The sequence below is a fragment of the Canis lupus genome, chromosome 21 (genome assembly GCF_003254725.2).
Source record: "Canis lupus dingo isolate Sandy chromosome 21, ASM325472v2, whole genome shotgun sequence".
NCBI classification, from domain to species: Eukaryota; Metazoa; Chordata; class Mammalia; order Carnivora; family Canidae; genus Canis; species Canis lupus.
In genome coordinates this window covers 11,564,905-11,582,258 of record NC_064263.1, presented here as the reverse complement: position 1 = coordinate 11,582,258, position 17,354 = coordinate 11,564,905, and the positions used below count along the sequence as shown (strand labels likewise).

Here is a 17,354-nt window from a genome sequence, read left to right as displayed (position 1 = left end):
CAAAGCAGGAATGGCTTGCTTTCACATAAATTATTTCAAATGCTATCAGATAGGCAGTATAAATATTAATATTCTCATTTTATAATCAAAGAAACTGAAGCTGATTTTGAATGATCAGTCCAACATCATAAAATTAGTTGATGACAGGGTCTAGAATGAAATTAAATGCAAGTCTTTGTATACTTATTCTTAGATATCTATATTTAATTAAGTGCCTGTGTTTGTGCTCATATATAAATACACATTCATTTACATATGTATATTTATAACTGAATTTTCTTCAGAGTCTGTGTCTGTCTTTCCCTAAAATTAAAACTTTTGCTTTTTGAATTTACCTTGGTTTCCCTCCACCAGTTAAATAATTGTTAGCAAAAAGCATCATATACCTGCTAAAGTTCAAAAATCTATCCATATTGATTTAAAAATCATTAGGAATTTCTATTGAATTAAGAGGTAGAACATGATTTTTTTTTTCTGGAGTTCATCTCTTTGGTCTCTGTTTCTACTCAAAATCTGGTTCAATAACTCACAGCTCATTCTTTCCTATTCAAGTAGCTTTGATTTGCTTGGGATGATGGTGAATAAGGTCATTGAAGCTATTATACACCCCTTCATCTGTTTGATTTTTTTTACGGCAATGGAAAATAATTGAAATGATTTAACAGTTGAAGGAGTTCCAGATGTTATTCTTTAGAAATAGATGTCTTTTAGTTTTTTCCACCACTGTTGCATGAATAGCCTCTGTGGAATAGAGATAGCATTCATTAAACATTCCTATAAATAATTAAAACTGTGATTAATAACCAGTACTAACCAGAAACAGCAATGATTACACTATATATTTCTCGTCCTCAGTGCTGACTCTATTACTGACCTTCGATAGTAAAATGTCTAGATACCGATAGCCATGTACGATCGTAAACTGGCACCTCTTTCATTATATTTTCTATCCCTTTTGCTGGCTCTTGATACTGCAATCACACAAGGAGAGAATGATGACAAAAAGTTCTGGATCATCCTTTCCTTAAAATAACCAGATGAGTGAGGCAGAGTTGTTAATTAGACCTTCTCAATTTACCTAAAGTATTCTTCATAATAATACTACTTATTGGCTGTTTTCTGCCTGCCGTATGCTGTTATCTCATTAAAACAAGAAAGTAGTATAAGGTGGTGGGTTTATTTTGTTCTTTTTTTTTTTTTTTTTAAGGGGTTAGGGTTAGGGTTAGAACTGAGCTTACATAACACATATGGGTAAATGAAGGATCAGATAACAGCCCTTGGACTTCAGGGCTCATGCTCATAAACGCTGAGCCTTATTGGTCTGTATAAAGGTTGAATTCAGGGGTAGTTGGGGGGATGGGTGAAATAGCTGGTGTGGATTAAGGAGTACACCTATCATGGTGAGCACTGGGTAATGCATGGAAATGCTGAATTTCATACTATATTGCACAGCTGAAACTAACATAACACTGTATGTATAACTAACCGGAATTAAAATAAAACTTAAAAACAATAAAGATAGAGTTCATGATATTTTGAAAGATGTAGTAGAAAGAGTCTTGGCCTTGAGAATCAAGAGGTGCCCCTACTTGTAGCCACTAAAACAACTGTGCAGCTTTGAACAGTCCCTCAGCTGATTTTGTTTCTTCAAACCAAGATCAATGCTTTTTAAACAATATCTAGCTTTATAGGATTTCCTGTTGATTAAATAAAATAGCACAGTGATTTGTAAATGGTAGGACACTCTAAAAATGTAACCTGATTTATTAGTAATATGCATATAAATATTTATATAGAGAAATACATTTGATTGTAAGGTAATTTCAACCACATTTGATAAAACTATTGTTGGATAATTACTAGATTTTGTAATGCAAGCAATCACATTTGAAATATTGCAAGATTCTCTTTCTTACCGGGGCATGGCAAACAAAAGCAGGTACATTTTTCCTTTTAGGAATATGCTTATTTCCTGTGCTTTAGCTTGCATTGGTTTGTAAATTTCACGTTATTTTTTTAAACCAAAATATGATCATTTCCTTTTCCAAAAATAATCCCAATATTACAGTCTTTTTCTTTTTTTGAATCAGTGGTGACAGCTCGATATGTCTGCTTCTGATCATTTAGAATTGATTTGTATTACTTTTTTCATTTGTTGTATATGTTCTGTTTCACATTCATTTTGAGTTAGAAGAGAAAGTGACAATTCCATTTTTTTTTTTTTTTGACAATTCCATTACATAGTGATTCTCATTCTTTTTTAAGACCCTGGAAGTAGTGGTGATTTCTTTATGAATAACAATATGTAACATATTTGAACCTTTGCTAGACCAAGTGTATTTCCATGAGCACTGAATTAACAAATCTAAACAATGGCACGAGGTGTTGACATCTTTAATGAAATTGCTCAATGACACCCTTAAACCATATTAAGAAAATGTTGTCAATTATTTATTTAATAGAGGGAAAAATGATATATGGTTAGAAAAATAAAATTTGTGATTAAAAAAGGTAATTAAATGTTACAAATAAACTAGTACTAAAAATATCATAATAGAGAGTCATATTCTTCCATCAAGTAAGTTATTCCCAGTAGAATGGGGTAGAAAGGATATATAAAAAAATCTCCCAAATCAGCCATTCAGCTTTTTGAAGCTATAGGTTTAAACTGTATTGCTGTGAAAGGTCAAAACAAATAACATCCATGTGATAATTTATACAACCTAATCTTTCTACAGGAGGAAATGGAAATTCTGAACAATCAATATTCTGAGTGAGTCTAAAAAGAATTTCACATACAGATTCTAATTGTAAGATGACTGGGCAAGATGCAGACTGTCACTGAATATTAAGGGTTAGCAAATTTTATCTGCAAAGGACCAGACAATAAATATTTTTGGTTTTGTGGGCCATATAGTCTTTATGGCAATTCAACTCTTCAACTCTATTTATTATAGTATGAAAACAGGCATAGACAATACATAAACAAATAAGCATTATACTTCTATAAAGCCTTATTTTTAAAAAGATTTATTTATTTATTTCAGAGACAGAGATAGAGGACACATAGTGAGGGGGCGGGACAAAGGGAGAGGGAAAGAGAGAGTCTCAAGTAGACTCCCTACCATGCACTGAGCCCAGTGTGGGCCCGATCCCAGGACCCTGAGATCAGACCTGAGCTGAAATCAAGAGTCAGACACTTAACCAATTGAGCCACCTAGATGCCCCTCAATAAAATTTTAGTTACAGAAACAGGTAGCAGATCGGATTTGTCACGGGGACTGTTGTTTCCTAACCCTTGTATATCATAACAAAACATACAGAAATTTTTAGCTACTCTATAAGCTACTGTGCCATTTAGAAGATATTAATACATTTATATTTATCTTTATTTACCTTGGCTTCCTTCTTGTCTTATGCTTACCAAATCTTCAGAACTACCCCTTGAAGATCTTACAATTAATACTGAATTATTTCACTTTCATTTGTAATCACCAATCAATGAACACATCAAATGTTCCAAACAGAGTAAACATGAAGTAGACTGAAAAGATCAAGGCCAACTGCTCCAGGTGTATACACCGCCTGAAATGTGGTACTATCATATTTTAATAACTATTTGATGAATAAATTATTTTGATACCATTTTTCTTCCCCGAGGACATTATACCTCAATAGCTAAACTTCTTTCTATTTTTATTATTTTTTCATTCTTTCTTTCACTGATTTATTTCCTCTAAGTGTGGCCAGAATTTACTTACTCTAAAAGTAACTTTTCAATGTCCTCAAACTAGCAGGACTGCCTCTTACCTGCATGTCACCACACTTCTTATTGCTCAGTTACCATTTTATCCTGTTTAATCTACAAATCCTGCCTCAAGAAGGCCCCCGATGAAAATTGGCTAACCCCAATTTTCCTCTTTCCTTCGGTCCTTGTCTTCCTTAACTTCTCTCTTCCATTGACCACCACCTTACATGACAGTATACTCTCTAGTTATCTATCTTTCCCAGGCCCTGTTGTCCTTCACTCTATCTTTTCTTTTTTCCTTTATGCTTTCAAAGCAGATCTTCAATGTCTATTCTTGATCCACATTTATTTTCTTTGTATACTTTCAGGTTCAGTGACTGATATACTCCAACAGCTCCAACTTAAGCTCTAAATCTGTATCTTCAGCCTTATTTCTCATTGTCATAGACTGATGTTTTCTATTACTGGCTAGATATCTCAAAACTAACAGGCTTCCAAACTAACCCACTGACTTTCTTTAAAAACCATTCCCATTTTTCTATGCTCGACAATGGCACTTTCTAGTTACTAAGATTTAAAATTGCAATTGATTATCATGGGCTTTTCTTCTCCAACTCTACATCCAATTGATAGCCAGGGCTGATTGAGTATACTCTCTATATAATACTTCTCTCAAATATTGCCCCTGCTCCCATTCCATTCTCACTGTTCCTCCATAATCCAGGGTTCTTGTCACCATTATCACAGTGTCCTTCTTACTTTCTCTTCTTTCTCTACTCATGTTTTATAACAACTCATGCATCTTCACCTACTATAGTCCAGTTTATGTCAACATCTTTGCCAAGATTATTCTGACTCCCGGTTAATAAAAATTAAGTCAACCTGCTTAGTATGACATTCAAAACTCTCCACAAATATGGCTTCAAGCTATCATTTCCAATTCTCTCTTTTAAAATAACTATTTAAAGCAAGGAACCCTAGATTATTCACTGTTATTCGGGATACTACTTCTGTATCTTTCTAATTACTGTTCCTTCTACTTACATGATCATTTTTACACATCTCTCTCTGAAATTATACCCATTCTTCATGGTCCAGTGTCTGACATTTTACTCAGAAGAAATGTCTCTTTTTCTTTTCTTTTCTCCTTTTCTTTTATATGAACTTATATAGCTCTGGTTTTTTTCTTTCTTAATGAAGTCATCACATTTTATATAATGTTGCTTATTTGTGCCCAAGATATTTTTCCTCAGTTAGACTATAGATCTTTGGCAATAAATGTGTGTTACTTATTTTTCGCCCCATTGATATAAACTATTACATTAGTAGGAGTTTGATAAATATTTGTTAAGTTAATTAGAAATTAATGTGGTTTCCAGCTGTGAGCTATTTATCCCTAGGAAGCATGTCTTTGAGAGGCTTACATGAGTATAAAGGGTGTGGGTAAACATGACTCATCAACTGGTTCAATTAGTACAACTCCTAAGTCTATTGTGGGTCATACTATCAAAAGGAATTGAGAGAAAAGTTAAAAAAAAAAAAAAAAGCAAAACAACCCCCCTCCAAAAACACAAAACACAATTTCTGACATTAGAAGCTTATAATGTAAAAGGTAAGACAAATATCCAAAAGTTTTAGAAATAGCCAATGATGGGCTGCCTGGGTGGCCCAGTTGTTTGAGCATCTAGCGCTTGGTTCAGCTCAGATCATGATTTCAGTGTCATGAAACTGAATCTCATGTTAGGCTCCACGCTCAGTGCAGAGTATGCCTGGGATTCTTTCCCTTCTCTCCCTCCCATCTGCTCCTTCAACCCCCTCCCCCACTGCATGAGCACACATACATTCTCTGTCTCTCAAATAAATAAATAAATCTTTTTAAAAAAGAAATAGCCAATGATAATGAACACTTTGGAATTTACAACAAAAATTTTAAAAAATGGACTCCACTTTTACCTTTATCTGGCCTTTCTCACATGGCTCGCTGCACACAGATCTGATGATGTTGTGTTTCTTGGACCATACTTCATCATCATCCATTTTTAATTCTCCGTTGTCCCAACTTCCAACATTGATATAATCAAAATAATCCTTTCCCATTTCCTTGAAATTCATTATTTCATACCTTAGGAACAAGAATATAATGATTATTCAGCTAAGAATATGAATATTCAGCTATGAAAAAGCAAAAGATTTCATTTCCCAAAAATGTATCTATTGTCATATTACTGACACTGGAATTTTCCATGACACTATGCTGAGAATAACAAAAAAGCCTGTTGGCTTCAATTTCTCTTAAGAAACCTCTTCTTTTTTTTTTTTTTTTTTTCATCAAACTTAAACTTGAAATAGAAGATAATCCCATGTGAGAAGGTGACTTGACCTCAGCAAGGATGAAAGACATTTTTTAAGTAACTTCAAGAAGTTTAAACAAGTACTACTGTTAGGATTCTAAAAAAGATAGAAAGGGTTGTTTTTTTTTATCTCTATTCAAATAAAATGACAAAATTATCCTTTACTAACCAAGTAAGAAATTTTGTAAACCTTTAATCTTATCTTCAGCTTTAGCAAATGTGGGGATAATCTGGATAGGGCCTGATCTTACTTTTCTTTTTTTACCCAGTACCAATGGCTAAACTCATTGTATAAAAGATGCCTTCAGGAATGATGTTTAAAATGTCCAAAAAGAATTTATGAGGTTGGAAGATGACAGCAGAGTAGGAGGATCCTAGCCTTGTCTCGTCCCTCAAATACAACTAGATAACTATCAAATCATCCTAAACACCCTAGAAAGCAACCTGAAGAGTGGGAGAACAAACCCTACAACTAAAGACAGAAAAGAGGCCACACTGAAAAAGGTAGGAAGTACAGAGACTCAGTTTGGGAGAAACAGGTCATGGCTGCTGTGGTGGGGAGTGAGCCACTGTTGTAGAGAAGGGTGAGAGACAGACTCACACACAGGAGAGTGCATGAGGAAAACAAATCCCCATTCCAATTGTCTTAGAAAGCAAGAGGGCCCAAATTTCATGAGTTCTTGTAATCAGTGGGATTTAAAGCCTTGAGTTCTAAAGGTCAGTGGTCTTGGCTCCAGGAGAACCTGGTGAATATTGGGGCTCCTCTTGGATAAAAGTCAAGCAAACAACCTACATACAAGCAACATGGAAACAGTGAGCTGAAGAGTGCCTGGGGTACACAGTAGAGAGGTTATCTGCTCATTTTGGAGTGTGTTCCAGAGAAACAACATTCACAGAGAGACCCCTCCAGGTATGGCAGGCACTATTTCCCTGCACTGCCCCTCAGCATAAACACAGAGGCATCTATAGTAACCAGCCCAGCACTGACAACTTGTTACCTAACTTGTTTACACTAAGCCCTGCACTCCAGTGTAACCATCCTTGTCAGTCATGTTTGCCTAAATTCCAGCATGACGGGGCCCCTCCCCAAGAAGACTGGCTCAAACCCCAGCTCACACCACATCTCTTGACACAGGAATTTGTAAGGCTTTGGTTCTGGAGGCAGTGGTAATAGGTCTCATGAGCAGGTTCGAGGACCCCTAGTCAGAAAGTTACACATTCAGGCCAGGGACCAAACATTGCCCACAACAGACAGAAAGAACCTCTGAAGATGACTGGCCTAAAGGATAAAGTGGCTAGGGAACAACAGCAAAGCACATGCAGAACATATTGGAGCCTCTCTGTGAAGTGCCAGGCCCTGGGGAACAGGTGACACTACACTGCAGAGCACTACAGGACCTCTTCTTCATAAGGCCATTATCCTTAAGAACAGGAGATGTAGCTGACTTTCTTAACACAGTCACAGAGACTTAGACAAAATGAGAAGAAAGAACAATTTGTCCCAAATGAAAGAATAGGACAAGGTCACTACTAGAGATCTAAGTAAAGCTGATATAAATAACATACTTGTTAGAGAATTTAAAGTAATAAACATAAAGATACTTACTAGTTGAGAAAAGAGCAGACAACATGAATGAGACCCTTAACGCAGAGATAAGGGATAACATAGCAGAGATATATGGCTCAGTAAACAAAATGAGCAACACACTTGATGGAATTTACAGCAGGCTAGAAGCAACAGAGGGATGAGTTAATGAGTTATAAGACAGAGCAGTGGAAAGTGATCAAGCTGAATAAAAGAGAGAATAAAGAATTATGCAAAATGAGAATATACTTAGGGAAACCAGTGACTCCATCAAATATAATAGCATTCAGAGTAGAGGGATCCCAGAAGAAGAAGAGAGAAAAGGAGGAAGAAAATTTATTTGAAGAAATAATAGGGGACACCTGGGTGGCTCAGCGGTTGAGCGTCTGCCTTCAGCTCAGGGCGTGATCCCAGAATCTGGGATTGAGTCCCACATCGGGCTCCCTGAGAGGAGCCTGCTTCTCTCTCTGCCTCTCTCTCTCTCTCTCTCTCTCTCTGTGTGTGTTTCTCATGAATAAATAAATAAAATCTTTTTTTTTAAAAAAGAAATAATAGCTGAAAATTTCCCAAATCTGAGAAAGGAAACAGATATCCAGATCCAGTAGGCACAGAGAACCCCCAACAGAATCAACAAAAGCAGATCTATACCAAAATATATTGTAAATAACATGAGAAAATGTAGTGATAAAGAAAAAAAATTAAAAGCAGCAAGACAAAAGAAGACAGATAAAAGGGAAATCCCATAAGGCTATCAGTGGATTTTTCAGCAGAAACCTTGCAAACCAGAAGAAAGTGGCATGATATATACAAATTCTGAATGAGAAAAATCTACAGCCAAGGATACTCTATCCAGCAAGGCTATCATTCAGAATAGAAGGAGAGATAGTTTCCCAGACAAACAAAAACTAAAGAAGTTCATTACCACTAAACCAGAGATATTAAGAGGGACTGCAAGAAATGTTAAAGGGGATTGTTTAAGTGGAAAGCACAGACCAAAAGTCAAAGTATAATGGTAGAAAACACAAAAGCAGTAAAGACAAATATTCCTATAAAAAATCATGCAAAGAACTCACAAAATAAAAAGATGTAAAAAAGAACAACATAAACCTAACATGTGGGAAGGAGAAGGAGTAAAGAAAGGGTTCAAACTTAAATGACCAACAACCTGTTATTGACTACTATATGTAGAAGAGAAAGAAAGAAAGAAGGAAGGAAGGAAGGAAGGAAGGAAGGAAGGAAGGAAGGAAGGAAGGAAGGAGAGAAGGAGAAAGAAAGAAAGAAAGAAAGAAAGAAAGAAAGAAAGAAAGAAAGAAAGAAAGAAAGAGAAAGAAAGAAAGAAAGAAAGAAAGAAAGAAAGAAGAAAGGGATCAGAGAAAAATTTCCAAAACAACCACGAAACAAATAATAAAATGACAATAAGTACATATCTATCAATAATTACTTTAAATGTAAATGTTGTAAATGCTCCCATCAAAAGATACAGACTGACAGAATGGATAAAATAACAAGACTCACCTAAATGCTGCCTACAAGAGACTCTTTCTAGATCTAAAGACACCTGTAGATTGAAAGTGAGGGCACAGAGAAACATTTATCATGCAAGTAGATGTCAAAAGAAAGCTGGGATAGCTTATACTTATATCAGACAAAATAGACTTTAAAACAAAGACTGTAAAAAGAGATCAGGAGGGGGACATATAATAATAAAGGGGATATATAAGAAGATATAACAAATATAAATAATTATATACCCAAATACATAAAACAGTTAATAACAAAGATAAAGAAATAATCTATAATAAAACAATAATATTAGGGGACTTTAATACCCCTAATACCCCTCAATGGACAGATCATCTAAACAGAAAATCAATAAGGAAAAAATGGTTTTAAATGACACACTGTACTGGATGGATTTAACAGATATATTCAGAACATTCCATCCTAAAACAGCAGAATATACATTCTTTTTAAGTCCACCTGAAACATTCTGCAGCATAGACCATATATTAGCCCACAAAACAAGCCTCAACAAAATCAAGATTAAAGTTGTATCATTCCTCTTTTCTGACCACAGCACTATGAAACTAGGTGTCAATCACAAGAAATAATCTGGAAAGACCACAAATATATGGAGGTTAAATAGCATTCTACTAAAAAAGAATGGGCCAACCAGACAAAGAAAAAGAAATAAAAAATACACAGAAACCAATGAAAATGAAAACATAACAGTATAAAACCTTTGGGATGCAGCGGAAGCAGTTCTAAGAGGGAAATTTATAGCAATACAGGCCTTTCTCAAGAAGCAAGAAAAATCTCAAATAAACATTCTTACACTGAAAGGAGCCAGAAAAAGAACAACAAACAAAACCTAAAACCAGCAGAAGGAACAAAATAATAAAGATTAGAGTAGAAGTAAATGATGCAGAAACTAAAAAGAAAACCCAAAAGAACAAATCAATGAAACCAGGACCTGGTTCTTTGAAAACAATCAATAAAATTGACAAACCGCTAGCCAAACTTATCAAGGAAAAAAGAGAAAGGACTCAAATAAGTAAAATGACAACTGAGAGAAGAGAAATAACAACCAACACTACAGAAATAGAAATAATTATAAAAGAATATTATGAAAACTCTATGCCAATAAGCTGGACAACCTAGAAGAAATGGATAAATTCCTAGAAACATATAAACTATGAAAACTGAAACAGGAGGAAACAGAAAATTTGAAGAGATCGATAACCAGCATAGAAAAAGAATCAGAAATCAAAAACTCCCAACAAAGAAAAGCAGTACCAGATGGCTTCACAGGCAAATTCTACCAAACATTTCCAGAAAACTTAATACTTATTCTTCTCAAACTACTCCAAAAAATAGAAAAGGAAGGAACACTTCCAAATTTATTCTATGAGGTCGCATTACTCTGATACCAAAACCAGATAAAGACACCACTGAAAAAGAAAATTATAGGCCAATATCCCTGATGGACATAGATGCAAAAATTCTCAACAAAACATTAGCAAACCAAATTCAACAATACATTAAGAAAATCATTAACCATGATCAAGTAGGATATATTCCTGGATTGTAAAGGTGATTCAGTATTCTCAAATCAATCAATGTGATACACCACATCAAAAAAGAGAAAGGGGGGATCCCTGGGTGGCGCAGCGGTTTGGCGCCTGCCTTTGGCCCAGGGCGCGATCCTGGAGACCCGGGATCGAATCCCACATCAGGCTCCCGGTGCATGGAGCCTGCTTCTCCCTCTGCCTGTGTCTCTGCCTCTCTCTCTCTCTCTGTGACTATCATAAATAAATAAAAATTAAAAAAAAAAAAAAAAAAAAAAAAAAAAAAAAAAAAAAAAAACAAAAAAGAGAAAGGATAAGAACCATGTAATCATTTCAATAGATGCCAAAAAAGCATTTGTCAAAAGTGTAATATCCATTCATGCTAAAAACCCTTAGCAAAATAGGCTTAGAGGGCCATACCTCAGCATGATAAAGGCCATATAAAAAAACCCCACAACTAACATAATCCTTAGTGAGGAAAACTGAGAACTTTTCCCCTAAGATCAGAAACAAGACAAGGAGGGCCACTCTCATCACTTTTAAATTTTTTTTTTTTTTTGGGAGGGGGGGATGCCTGGGTGACTCAGTTAGTTGAGCACCCGACTCTTGGTTTCAGCCCAGGTCATGATCTTGTGATAGGATTGAGCCCTGACTCTGGCTCTGCACTCAACCAAGTCTTCTGGACGTTCTCTCCCTCTCCCTCCCCTTTGCACCCCCCCCCACCAATGGCATGCTTTCTAAATACATACATACATACATACATAAAATCTTTAATTAAAAACTTTATCTATCTAAGCAATCTCTTACACCCAACATGGGACTCAAATTCATGATCTCAAGGTTAAGAGTCATATGCTCTACTAACCTAGCCAGTCAGGAGCCCCTCATTATTTTTATTTAACATAAAAGTCCTAGCCACTGCAATCAGACAACAACAACAACAACAAGATTCAAATCAGTAAGGAAGAAGTAAAACTTTCACTATTTGCAGATGACATCATACTATATATAGAAAACCCAAAAGAAAAAAAAAAAAAAAAGAAAACCCAAAAGACTCAACCAAGAAACAGCTAGAACTGATAAGCAAATTCAGTAGACTCATAGGATACAAAATAAATGTACAGAAATCTACATTTCTATATACCAATAATGAAGCAGCAGAAAGATAAATTAAGAAAACAATCCCATTTACAATGGTACCAACATAATGAGATACCTAGGAATAAACCTAAACAAATAATTGAAAGACCTGTACTCTGAAGAGTAAAAAGCATTGACGAATGAAATTGAAGATGACACAAAGAAATGGAAAGACATTCCATGCTCATGGGTTGGAAGAACAAATATTGTTAAAATGTCTATATTACTGAAAGCAATGTACATATTTAATGCAATCCCTATCAAAATACCAACAGCATTTTTCACAGAACTAGAACAAAAATGCTAAAATTTTTTACCCCAAGTATCCAAAGCAACCTCAAAAGAGAAAAGCAAAGTTGGAGGCATCACAATTCTCAACTTCAAGTTCTATGACAAAGCTGTAGTGATCAAAACAGTATGGTACTGGCATAAAAATAGACACAGAGATCAACAGAACAGAATAGAAAACCCAGAAATAAACCCACAACTATGTGGTCAATTGATCTTCAACTAAGCAGGAAAGAATATCTAATGGGAAAAAGTCTCTTCAATAACTAGTGCTGGGATAACTGGACAGCAACATGAAAAAGAATGAAACTGGACCACTTTCTTTCACCATACACAAAAATAAACTCAAAATGGGTTAAAGACCTAAACATGAGACCTGAAACCATAAAAATTCTTCAAGGGGGCACAGGCAATAATTTCTTTGACATCAGCCATAGCAACTTTTTTTCTGGATATGTCTCCCAAGTCAAGGGAAAAAAAAGCAAAAATAAACTACTGGGACTTCATCAAAATGGAAAGCTTCCGCACAATGAAGGAAACAATCAACAAAACTGAAAGGCAACCTTTGGAATGGGAGAAGATATTTGCAAATGACATATCTGATAAAGGGCTGGCATCTAAAAGATATAAAGAACTTATAAAACTCAACACAAATAATTATTTGGATAAACAAATAATCCAATGAAAAAATGGGCAGAAAACATGAAGAGACATTTCTCCAAAGAAGACATTTAGATAGCTAACAGACATCTGAAAAGATGTTCATCATCACTTACCATCAAAGAAGTATAAATTAAAACGACAACCTCATACTTGTCAGAGTGCCTAGAATCAACAACACAAGAAACAACAGGTGATGGCAAGGATATGGAGAAAGGAGAGCCCTTGAGCACTGTTGGTGGGAAGGGAAACTGGTGTAGTCACTCTGGGAAATAGTATGGGTGTTTCTCAAAAAATTATCAGTATCACTATCCTACAAGCTAGCAATCACACTACTGGGTATTTACCCAAAAAATATAAAAACACTAAATCAGAGGGCTACATGCATGCCCCTATGTTTATAGCAGCATTATTTACAATAGCCAAGATATGGAAGTAGCCCAAGTGTCTATTGATTGATGAATGGGTAAAGGAGAGGTTATATATATAAAAATATTATATATATTCCAATATATAGTAGAATATCATTCAGTGATAAAAATGAATGAAATCTTGCCATTTGCAATGACGTGAATGGAGCTGGAATGTATTATGCTAATCAAAATAAATCAGTCAGAGAAAGACAAATACTACATGATTTCACTCAAATGTGGAATTTAAGAAACAAAACAAACTAGCAAAGGGAAAAAAGGGGAGAGGAGAGATAAATCAAGAAGCAGATTCTTAGTTACAGAGAAAAAACCGATAGTTACTCAAAATTGTTACTGCAAATAAAACACTTTAGGGTAATCCTTAAGCTACTGAACAGCTAACAAAATTTAAGAATCAATTAACATTCTGAAAAAGACACTACCACAAAAAATGAAATTTTGATTTATAGAGAACAAACTGATGGTTAGAGGGGAGGAGTGTGGAGGAATGGGTAAAATAAGTGATGGGGATTAAGGAGGGCACTTGTGATGACGACCAGGTGATGTACGGAAGTTTTGAATCACTATATTGTACACCTGAAGCTAATATAACATGGTATGTTAACTAACTGGAATTAAAATAAACAAAGCAAGTCTGAAAATAGATGGCTTCTAAAGCACCTCGTGCAATGTAAAAATCCTGGAAGATGCTAATACCTTGTGAGTTCTGAGCTTATATTGCTATTGTTCTCATTTTGAGTATGGGGATAGATGTAAAGAGGGAAAACTAATGTACTTATTTACAAGATTTTTCTTACGTGCAAGAACATTTCCAGAGAAGCATTTTTGAAATAATTTTCCAATGTTAGGACAGTGGATGAACAATACCAGTCACTTTATCAGCTCCTGTAGACATAACTGTGGGTATATCTTAGGTGCACAATGTCTTCACATAGCACCCTATGCTTTTACCTCCTAGGACTTAGACAGTTGGCTCGTGGGTTCTTATAAATACCCCCTCCATCCTTCCATGCTCAGCATAGTTATCTGCAAATTGACATGGATGGACAACTATCTAGCATTTGGGTTCCAGTGACCAGCTTACCATATGCAGACCAATGCTCAGGAAGGAAATGTTAGGAATCAATTTGACCTCAGTCTGTTTCGATTGACACTGTAAAATGATACCATTCTGTTTTTACTCCCAATCACAGTATTTTTATGGTACTGTCTTTTTCAGAATGTTAGTTCATTCTTAAATTTTGTTAGCTGTTCAGTAGCTTAAGGATCATCCCACAGTATTTTATTTGCAGTAAGTAACAATTTTGAGTAATTGCTTAAAGTCCACTTCTAAACCCAAAGTACTAATCTGCAGGATACTGTCACAGCTATCCAATGGCTTCTATGCATACAATGAGTCGAGATACTCGAAAACAGAGCCCTTAAGGCTAAAAAAAAGAAACTCATTTATTATGTCATTGAGTATTTCAAGTATATAAGCTTCGGAGACTTCAAAAAGTATTCTGTGTGAGCAAATAAAGACTCTGAGCAAATAAGCTTTGAACATTCTAGGCTGGGAAAAAGAAAGAATTATAGGTATCAGGAAGTTTTCTTTCTTTGCTGCTGCTGATTTGAAGAGCTATGAGGGTTTCATTGCTCACTCCAAATGAGTCCTCAACCCATTTCTACTCATATTTAACTTTGATAAGGTCTCCATACTGTGAGTTTTACAGATAATGGGACTGCAGTTTGGTGAGGTTATTGAGTAATGGCAGATTGCAGAGTATGCAAGTGGCAGAGCAAACCTAAACTCAGCCTTTAGACTTCCAGTTCACTGTTCTCCATTAGACCGCTCCATATCTATTAGATAGAGCAGAGAATCAACTTTCCTTGCTCCTCGATTGCATTAATCTGCTCTATGTAGGGGAAATGGTAAAACGTGAAGAGATTCAGTTTTTGAAAAATAAATATGAAAATTCTATAGAATGGAAAATGTATTTGGCAGCGAAGTGATTTCAGAAAAAGTTAAACCTTCATTTTTGGTTCAAAACTGTCAACCTGTTTTAACTACGTTAGAGATAATGAATCCTCCTCATGGAATTAGCTTGTAGATTTCTGGTAATTATTTATCTACAAGACAAATGCAGAGATATCATCACTAGTACCGTAGTCGGTGAAAATAGAACATTGCTGTAAAAATCTTTGGTAGCAACACATTAGAAAAAGAGTTAAAAATAATTCTCCATTAAAAAAGAAAAAAAAAGGTTTGGGATGCCTGCGTGGCTCAGTGGTTGGGTGTCTGCCTTCAGCTCACAGCGTGATCCTGGAGTCTGGGGATTGAGTCCCATGTTAGGCTTCCTGCATGGAGCCTGCTTCTGCCTCTGCCTTTGTCTCTGCCTCTCTCCCTCTCTCTCTCTCTCTCTCTCTCTCTCTCATGAATAAATAAAGTCTTTTTTTTTTTTTAAAGGTTTTTCCCCTCGTTTGGCAATTGGTATGAATTCTTTCCATTTTCAGAGATAGGATATAGACTTTATTATCTGTCAAAAGTGAGTGTTTGAAAAGTACTCTTAGTTAGATTTGGGGTAAGAATTAAAACACATAATGGCTTCCTACAATTGTTTTCCATTATTTAATTCCCTCCCTTTCTCACTGTCTTGCTCTTCTGCTCTCCTTCATCAAGCTTCTTTGTTTCTAAATCTTTCTGCTCCTGAAACTTTTTTCTTATTTACTGTGTGTGGTATGTATGATCTGTTTTCTGTAATATCTCTCCTTTCTTTCTCCTTTCTCTCTACCTCCCCTCGTCTCTCTTCCTTAACTGGTCATAATTCATAGTCGGAATATACTGAAATTTTTAAAAACTGAATTTCTTTTTTTTAAGATTTTATTTATTTATTCATGAGAGACACAGAGAGAGAAAGAGAGGCAGAGACACAGGCAGAGGGAGAAGCAAGCTCCATGCAGGGAGCCTGATGCGGGACTCGACCCTGGGTCTCTAGGATCAGGCCCTGGACTGAAGGTGGGGCTAAATCGCTGAGCCACCCAGTCTGAACCTAAAAATGAATTTCATACTGCATTCAAAAACAAAATAAAATAGATAAAATGTGTTCTAATACAAAGCAAAACAAGTTCTATTAAAGCACTAGGTAGAACCTAGAGGTAGGCAGGCTTCTGTTTATCAGAACTAAAGAACTTTTTAAGTGGTAGTAACTCTGAAAATTAGAGCAGGCTTCCTTTCTCAGAAGATAGTGAAATTTTCTTTACCCAGGGGGCTGAAGCAATGTTGTCAGGGGAACTGCAACATCTTCAGGTGGAAGGGGCTGTGTAGAATTTTAGATTCAAGTACCAACTAAAATCCTCTCAGTCTATAATTCTTTTTTTTTTCAGTCTATAATTCTAATGCTTAGGTGTGTGGTTTTTAAAAGTTTGATTCTTAAATATGTGACAGATTGTCTGCCATCCAAGAAAACAGACATTTTAAGCAGCAATCCATGCAACAGAGCAATTACAATGATCTGTGTCTTGGGGGTTGGATTAAAGACCACAAGGTCCCTTTGACCAAGTCCTTTAATGGTAATTAATAATGAAATCCTTTTCCAGGATACACATAGAACCATTTCATATGTGACATAAAGAAAATGGGGAAAAGAAAAGAAAAAAAAAAAAAAGAAGAGAAAAGAAAACTAAGTTACATTCTCTTCATTTGAATTTAATCACCATGCCTGGGAATTGCATACCGGCCTTGCTCTGTTACTGACTGTGAGAGTGGGCGCGCCTCTTCCTTTCTTTGTGACTCCACTGTGCCTCCCAAGGAAAGTTGGGAAGTTGAAATAAGTCATCTCTGGTCCTTCTGTGACATATGCAGAGCCACATACGAAGAACCCTTGTGCAAACCTGCTCAGTATCTTCAAATTTCTAGTGTTCTAACCTGATCTTCTATTTGTCACCTCTGTTTCTGCCCACCCACTCTTCTTTTCTTGTCTTTTGGATTAATCAAGATTTTAAAAGTATCCTTCTATTGGTTTTTTAGCTATTCCTTGTATTAAGGGATTAAATATGCATTCTCTAATTATCCTATTCTACCTAATGTTGTGTCACTTAATGTAA

At 35.6% G+C, this 17,354-nt stretch overlaps 1 protein-coding gene across 4 annotated transcripts in view; it reads right to left on the bottom strand.

Annotated features, from left to right (window-relative positions):
* Positions 1-17,354, bottom strand: part of GRM5 (glutamate metabotropic receptor 5) — a 510,774-nt gene that overhangs the window by 82,469 nt on the left and 410,951 nt on the right. For all 4 annotated transcript variants that reach the window (XM_025419353.3, XM_049098822.1, XM_025419352.3 and 1 more), the window contains exon 6: positions 5,702-5,870. In XM_025419353.3, coding sequence (XP_025275138.2) covers positions 5,702-5,870 — 169 coding nt within the window. The remainder of the gene's footprint in view (positions 1-5,701; positions 5,871-17,354) is intronic.